At 36.8% G+C, this 8746-nt stretch overlaps 1 protein-coding gene across 1 annotated transcript; it reads right to left on the bottom strand.

The window, feature by feature from the left end:
• Positions 1-781: 781 nt before the first annotated feature.
• LOC108463344 (putative cysteine-rich receptor-like protein kinase 20) lies at positions 782-4534 on the bottom strand. The gene is made up of 7 exons (XM_017763292.2): positions 3401-4534; positions 2945-3076; positions 2683-2864; positions 1916-2126; positions 1562-1799; positions 1313-1463; positions 782-1226 (listed from the first exon to the last, which is right to left on the bottom strand). The coding sequence occupies exons 1-7, from the start codon at positions 4479-4481 to the stop codon at positions 924-926; spliced, it is 2298 nt and encodes a 765-aa protein (XP_017618781.1). The 5' UTR covers positions 4482-4534; the 3' UTR covers positions 782-923.
• Positions 4535-8746: the final 4212 nt, after the last annotated feature.

Raw genomic sequence — 8746 nt, 5'->3', positions numbered from 1 at the left:
CGGCTTCAACTCAATAGCAAATACATATGCCTTTGGGGTTAGAGTCATGCGCAGTAAGTATAACATGGTGGAGGGTTGTCAGGAAAATATTTACAGATCCAAATGCTCTTTTGTCAAGCAATCCCTCTTCAAATTTTGGGGAGATTTACATGATAGTCTTATTTGGGTGATAGGAGATGGTAAGCTTGTCAAATTTTAGACGAAATATATGGATTCAGAGATTGACTCCCTAAAAAGCCTTTGTCTTACGCCAACCGCCATCGATGAAGGTGCTACAGTTGCGGATATGTCTGATGTCATGGGTAATTGGAATTGGAACATATTGCGGGCGTTCGGCACAAATCAGGCTCTTTTCTTCTACTCTATCTGATTGGATTAATTATAATTTACATTTTACAAAATTTATTATGCCTTTGGCATTATTTGTTGGCACCTTTAGAAACAAAGACGATATTTAATGCCTAAAAGATGTCTTGAGTTTTCTCCTAGCTACTGTTAACATTGCATTTTTTCTTGAAAGAGGAATAAATGAAGGGTTTACCAATGCTGGAATTCGGACTTTCATACCTGTTAAATTCCATTTCTCCTAGCAAACCCCATCCCTCTTTATGTAGCCAAAGACACTTAACAGTAATTCTACTTCTTAGCTTCGAATGAATCATCACAACAGTTTATCAGTATACTTCAACAAAATCTTTGGGATCAAAGTCCTTTGATGTTTTCTTCATCGTAGGAATATGATTAATCATGCAGTTGTATCAACTTCAGCTTGTAATCAGAACTGTTTTTTCTTTTCTTCGCTTGAAGTTCAATCATAGTTACAGCTATGGGTTCAACAACTTGTTCCAATCTTCCATATCTATATTTGCTTGAAATTTTCTTTTCTGTTACATAAAATGTTTCTCAAATGCATAAACTGTCAGTCATCGAGGTTCCACTTGGGTTATCGATGCATCGTTGACAGAAAAAACTTTTTTCCTCGCAATGTCCTTCCTTTCATCTCTTGTAGTTGAATATGCAGGTTGCTTAGGTACAGAGATTGCAACACTGCTTTTGTTCTTGAGAATCGTAAAAACTTCCACCATTGACGGCCTATCTGCAGGATTTTCCTGCACACATAGAAGTGCCAATTGCATACATGTAATGAGCTTACATGACGAAGATGAATCATCAAGTGATGCGTCGAAAAACTCTGCCCCTCGACCTAGCTTCCACAATTCGTATGCCTGGATATTATCATTCAACATTATACATTTTCCAATATTCGTACCTCAAAATGGAGATGAAAAAAAAGTGTCTCAAAGTTACTTACATATTCAAGAAAATTCAAGTTTTCATGGCACCCATACAGACTGGAATTCCTCTTGCCACTGATAATTTGCAGAAGTAGAACTCCGAAACTATAAACATCGTACTTGGTAGAGTATATTCCTTTCTTAACGTACTCCGGAGGAACATAGCCACTACATTGAATCAATGAATTAATAACTACGCATAGATGCAATGAAAAAGATGAAAATAACTCTGATATATATTATTTGAGACCATGTGGTTCACTTACTATGTCCCAACAATTCTGTTAGTATTTGCTTCAAGTTCATCCTTCTTGAAAAACTTGGCCATCCCGAAATCCGATATCTTCGGGTTCATTTCAGAATCTAATAAAATGTTGCTTGCCTTTATATCGCGGTGAATTATAGTGTAATTTGAGTATTCTTGGAGATATAAAAGGCCTTGAGTAACTCCTTCGATTATTGAAATTCTTTTTCTCCAATCTAACATATGCCTTTTAAATGGATCTGCATGGGTTAAGTGTATGAATAATATTTGTCTCTTTTGGATAAGAAGTTTATAAAATTCCATAAATAGTTATTTTACAATCATGGTAAGTTGAAAAGAATGAAGTATTACTTACCATAGAGGTAAAAATCCAAACTTTTGTTCAGCATGAACTCATAAACCAACATTTTTTCTTCATTCTCAGTACAAATTCCCAGAACACGAACTAGATTCACATGTTGAAGCTTAGCTGTAAGATTGATCTCATTTTTGAACTCCTCCAATCCTTGATTTGAGCTTCTCGAGAGCCTCTTCACTGCTATTTCTTGCCCGTTTGACAACTCTCCCTGTTATATATTGTCCACAATCCACAATATGCAGTTAATATTTTCCCTTAGAAATTTGTTGTGAAATAAAGAAACTTGTGGCACAAGAAAGAAAATTTGAGAGAAATAAGATATAGAATTGAAGCGTGATTCACTGTCCTTAAATGCTATAATTTTGCTTCTAGAATACACCAAGTTTTAAAACAAAAAAGATAAATTTGTGTAAATAGCAGTATTCGAGTTTTATATAGGCACATTTTTTTTATCAAAAAAGTATTACTTAGCACATGCTTATACCGCAAGTTATATTTGCACCATCGAATTCAAGCGCCCATCTTTTGGCTTTTTATATATGTACATGAAGCTCAATAAGTTAGCGCATTGATCCCTAGACACCCAACTTAATTACTCAAATTATAAAGAATTTTTTATTTAAATTCTTTATACTTTATATTTATTAGCAATGTGAGGTAAACTGCTAACAGTTTCATTGGTCCCTGAAATTTCATAATCTGCTGCAGGTAAGCTGAAAACATATGGTTCTTCAAATGCATTATCGAAGTAATAGTATATTTACCTTGTAAACAGGACCATATCCACCTTCTCCAAGCTTATTCTCATTTGAAAAGTTATTAGTGGCAGCTTTAATGGTAGCGAAAGTGAAAGCTTGGAGATTAGGATCACCATTTTCATGCTTTCTTTTACCTGATATTTTGGTTCTTATCAAAGATACCGATATTTTCAACGCACCCAAAAGCCCTGCAATCAAAATCTCGTGGAATCAATGTACGATTATTGTCTCGAATCATTTCAGATTCTCACATGTCCAAATAATTTACCTTGTGATTTGAATACTTTGTGTTGAGGGTAATAAATGAGAGCCATAATCAGGAGAACCATTGCAGCAACTGTAACCAAAACAATCACCAATAACTGATGTTTCTTCGGCTGAGTTGTGCCTACTTCGTAAGCTGTGGAACGTTAATACATTATTCATTACTTTAATTATGGTACAATGTTTTGTAAGGATTTTAAAATTTCAACAAAACTAGGCTCTGTTACCGGCAAACAAGACATGATAATGACAAGACACCGTTATTGTCTAGGGCTCTAGGCCTTAAAAAGTTAATAAAAAAGTAACAGATTATTACATTAGAAAGCCCCACAAATTAAAATATGCCAAATAGAGGCAAGCAGTGTGGCCGCTTCACATATTTTTCCTAGTCAATGTTTGAAAATTCAATATTTTGTAAAATTGATATGTTCCAACATAGAGACCAGAGAATCCATATTACCTGCTTGTGAAAGCACCCAATTATCGTCATTGGAGAGTTGAAAGGCTGTGTAACCAAGTAGACCCTTTACCTTGGCATAAGAAACCTTAGCTTTAATGGCTTCCACATCGTCGAAATTGATCCAATTCGACCCGACTTTGCAAAAACTCACCACATAAGTAGAATTATACACAGCTTCAACGCCATAACCATAGTTTTGAATGAATGATTTGATTAACTTATACCCCATTGAACCATCAATGGTGAGAGCCGATCCCGAAGCTGCTGAACCAATACCATTGTCAGCAGAGTTAACAAGCTTCCATCCATAGCCATGGTAAGGCAAACCTAAAACTAGCTTATCAGCAGGGAAACCTCTCTTTAACCATTCCCTTATATCATCATCAGTGTTAGCCCTTCCTAATGGGTCAAATAAAGGTGCATGAAAACCGGTAATTCTGTCTACTTTTGGCACATGGTAGTCATATGCCACAATATTTATCCAATCCAGGTTTCGTCTTGCGGACTCAATAGGATAACTCAATGAGTTGTCAATTCGAAAACAACGAGACGACATAGTTAACAACAACCGTGTCTTACCAGTGTTTCTCGACTCAGAAGCTACCTCAGCTCGCCATTCCTCCAAAAACGTACCCAAACTGGTGCCGTTCGTAGGCTCAAACCCATAAAGGTCTAAACCATGAAAACCATAAAGCCTGGCTGTTTTGACTGATGATTCCATGAAAGATTTTCGTCGGGAAGTTTCATTAACAATCAAAGAAAAGGTGGTGGACTCAGATCTTGTAACCCAAATGGACAAAATAGTAGTGATGGATGGATTCTTTTGTTTTACAATACTGGTGAAGTTAGAGAAAGATTGTTCATTTGAGGAATTGATAAAAAGCTGATAAGAGGTTTTGTTTATAAAAGCAAAGGAGGCAAAAAGGTGAGTGAAAAGAGCAGAGTTTATATCAGAAACAGGAAGGGAAGAGATAGATGTCCAGTAGCCAGCTTTGATCCATGTTTGTGAGCTTGAGCTTTGCAGCTTCAACGAGAGAAACAGCAAGAGGAGGAAGAAGAAGATGGGTTTATCAGAAGCCATTGGAAAATCAACCTCTTGCCTAGAAAATCAACGTGAAAGTCATACAGTTTGTTTATGATAATTTCATAGTAGAATGTACCTGTTTTTATTGTTGGAGAAAGATGAAAAGTCTTTTGAATTGTTTGTGTTTTTACGGAGAAAGAAAACCCGGACTTTGTATAGGGAAAGTCGTCTATTGCATATGTCAAAATGTCCCTAATGAAGCTCTCAATCCCATGAAGCTTCAATGTTGACGATTGCATGGTTTTGCAGCATCAAATTGCATGGCAGATTGTTGACAATTGCATGACAATTAAATGGCAGCCATTAATATTGACTAACAATGTAATAAATAGGAGGGGGCTTTGCACCGAAAATTGACTTGAAACATTGGCATGGGATAATTTCTTTTTTGGTCCTTGAGATAATGAGCTATTTATGGTTTGGTTCTTGAACTTCAACTATAAATAGGCCTTCTCATCTCTCATTTCAATAATCTCAACTATTCTTTCTCTTTTAGTTTTCTCTCTTCTCCCATTTGAGAATTCTTAAGGAGTTCTATTTGTTTGTAATATTTTGGAGATAGTGAAGTTATCATTTGGTGTTAGTGCCCAAGGACGTAGGTATAATTTACCGAACCTCGTTAAAACTCTTGTGTTCTTTATTGTCTTATTTTTCTTTCAATATTTGAGGGTATAATATTAGTATTTAATTGTGCTATTAAATTACGATAGAAGGGATATTCTAACTAAGGAAAGACTTGGTACTTAAGAGATCCTTGTGATCCACCTCTCTTTCCTGGGAATTGAACTTTGTGTGATTTTTTAGTACAATAATTTACACGCTTCCAACCCTATTGGAACAACAAGTGGTATCAAGAGTCGAAGGTTAATCATAGTATGCTCTGTGGTTGCAGTTTAAACTGATCTTCCATATCAGAAAAGATTTCCATAGGTATATTGAAATATTATAGAGATAACGGATGTTTAGGAACTTCAACATCGTCCATGTGGACAAGACCAACAATGGAAAATACAAGATTGGCCGTGGAGATCTTTGATGGCATGAGCCATTTTGGTATATGGCAAAGTGAGGTTCTAGATGCCCTTTTTCAATAGGGTTTAGACATTGCCATTGATGAAAAAAATCAGATAATGTACAGGAGAAAGATTGGAAGGCGATCAATCGATTGGCATGTGGCACAATTTGATCATGCCTTTCTCGAGAGCAAAGGTATGCTTTTTCAAAAGAGACTTCTGCAAATAAGTTGTGGGTGGCACTTGAAGAAATTTTTTTGAAGAAAAACAATCAGAATAAACTCCACTTGAAGAAAAGACTGTTTCATTTCACTTACGTCCCAAGTACCACAATGAATGACCACATCACCAAATTTAATCAGTTAGTCACTAGTTTGCTAAATATGGATGAGACAATAAAAGATGAAAATTTGGCTTTGATGCTGTTGGGGTTACTTCCTGAGGAGTTTGAGTTCCTAGAAACTACTCTACTTCACGGCAATAGTGATATATCTCTGAGTGAAGTCTGTGCGGCCTTATACAGTTATGAACAGAGAAAGAAAGACAAACAGGAAAACTCAGTCAGAGACACAGAAGCTTTAGTAGTTCGAGGTCGTTCATACACTCAGAGAAAAGCTCAGAAGGGGAGATCAAAGTCAAAATCCAGACTCGAGAAAGATGAATGTGCCTTTTTTCATGAGAAAGGCCACTGGAAGAAAAATTGTCCAAAGCTGAAGAATAAGGGAAAGCTGCTCCAGATACTTGTGTTGCAAAGCATGATACTAGTGACTCTGAACTATCACTGGTTGCATCATCATCATCGTTCCATTCAGATGAGTGGATATTGGATTCAGGTTATACATATCATATGTCCCCTAATCGGGAGTGGTTCTCTGATTTAGTAGAACTAAATGGAGGAGTTGTTTATATGGGCAATGATAATGCCTGTAAAACTGTTAGGATAGGTTCAATCCAATTAAAGAATCAAGATGGATCAACCAGAGTTTTGACTGATGTTCGGTACGTGTCCAGTTTGAAGAAAAATCTCATCTCATTGGGAGCCTTGGAATCCAAAGGTTCAGTTGTTACTATGAGAGATGGGGTTTTGAAAGTGACATTTGGCGCACTTGTGATATTGAAGGGCATCAGGAAAAATAACTTGTATTACTACCAAGGTAGTACAGTTATTGGAGCAGTAGCTGCAGCTTTCGGTAACAAAGAATTGGACTCAATGCAGTTCTGGCATATGAAGTTGGGACATGCCAGTGAAAAATCCTTGCAAATTCTGGCAAAGTAAGGATTGCTGAAGGGTGCAAAGGCTTGCAAATTAAAATTTTGCGAACATTGTGTTCTGGGAAAGCAAAAGAGAGTGAAATTCGGCACTGCTATCCATAATAAAAAAGGTATTTTAGAATATGTTCACTCAGATGTGTGGGAACCTTCCAAAACACCTTCGTTGGGAGGAAAGCACTTCTTTGTTACTTTTGTTGATGACTTTTCCAGAAGAATTTGGGTGTATACCATGAGAACTAAGGATGAAGTGCTTGGAGTTTTTCTTAAATGGAAAGCTATGATCGAAAACCAGACTGGCAAGAAAATCAAGCGACTGAGGATGGACAATGAAGAGGAATATAAAATTGATATGTTCTTCGATGTGTGCCAAGAGTATGGCATTGTTCGACACTTCACAGTTAGGGATACACCACAGCAGAATGGAGTGGTAGAGCATATAAATCGAATACTATTAGAGAAAGTTTGATGTATGTTGTCCAATGCTAGGTTAGGCAAGCAATTTTGGGCTGAGGCTGTGACATACGCTGGCCATCTTGTTAATCGTTTGCCATCATCTGCATTAGAAAGGAAAACTCTTATGGAGGTATGGTCTGAAAAACCGGCTACAGATTATGATTCCTTACATGTGTTTGGATCCACTGCATATTACTATGTAAAGGAGTCAAAATTAGATCCGAGGGCAAAAAAAGCTCTCTTTATAGGAATCACCTCTGAGTAAAGGGATTTCGTTTTTGGTGTTTAGACACAAAGAAAATGATCTGTAGCAGAGATGTTACCTTTGATAAATCTGCCATATTGAAAAAGGTAGTAGATGAAGATATTCAGACAAGCGATATTCCATAGCAGGTGGAGTGTACTCCAAAACAGGTGGAGTTTGAGCAGGTGGGGTTTTGCCTAGTTAATAAGTCTAATTCTCCAACCACAATGGAGGAATTAGAGGTTGAAGAGGTTTTAACCCAACAACCTTTGAGTACACCAGAACCAGTTGCAGTTGCAAGGCCACCGAGAGAAATTCACAGACCTACTTGATTTACTGATATGGTTGCCTACGCCCTTCCCATTATTGATGATGATATTTCTGTCACTTATCAAAAAGTAATGCAAAGCTTAAAAAGTGACAGATGGAAAAGCGCCATGGATGAAGAAATGCAGTATCTTCGGAAGAACAATACTTAGGAGTTGGCGCAATTACCGAAAGTTAAAAGGGGAATCGGATGCAAGTGAGTATTTACAAAGAAAGATGGATCTCTTAGTAAGAAAGATGTTTGCTACAAGCCAAGATTGGTCGCTAAAGGCTACACTCAGAATGAGGGAATTGACTATAATGATGTATTTTCCCCTGTTGTAAAGCATTCCTCCATTAGAATTTTGTTGGCCTTGGTAGCACAATTGAATTTGGAGCTAGCTCAACTTGATGTAAAAACAGCTTTCTTGCATGGTGAGTTAGAAGAAGAGATCTATATGACTTAGCCCGAAGGATGCAAAGATGCTAGTGGTAGAAATTGGGTTTGCAAGCTGAACAAATCACTATATGGATTGAAGTAATCCCCGAGGCAGTGGTACAAGCTATTTGATAGCTTTATGAGAAGGCAAAAGTATACAAGAAGCAAATATGACAATTGTGTGTATTTGCAGAAGCTGTATGATAGATCTTTCATTTAACTTCTCTTGTATGTTGATGATATGTTAATTGCTTCGAAGAGCCAAAAAAAGATAGATAAGCTAAAAGCTCGATTGAATCAAGAGTTCGAGATGAAAGATCTAGGTGAGGCCAAAAAGATTCTCGCCATGGAGATAAGTAGAGATAGACAGAGAGGCAAGCTTTGTTTAAATCAGAAACAATGTCTGAAAAAGGTATTACAATGTTTTGGTGTAAATGAAAACAAAAAAACATGTAAGTACCCTACTTGCTTCTCATTTGAAACTTAATGCTCAATTATCTCCGAAGATTGAAGAGGAAAAAGAGTATATGGCAAA

Source organism: Gossypium arboreum, chromosome 13 (assembly GCF_025698485.1).
Source record: "Gossypium arboreum isolate Shixiya-1 chromosome 13, ASM2569848v2, whole genome shotgun sequence".
In the NCBI taxonomy this organism is placed as follows: Eukaryota; Viridiplantae; Streptophyta; class Magnoliopsida; order Malvales; family Malvaceae; genus Gossypium; species Gossypium arboreum.
This window is presented reverse-complemented; position numbering and strand designations above follow the sequence as displayed.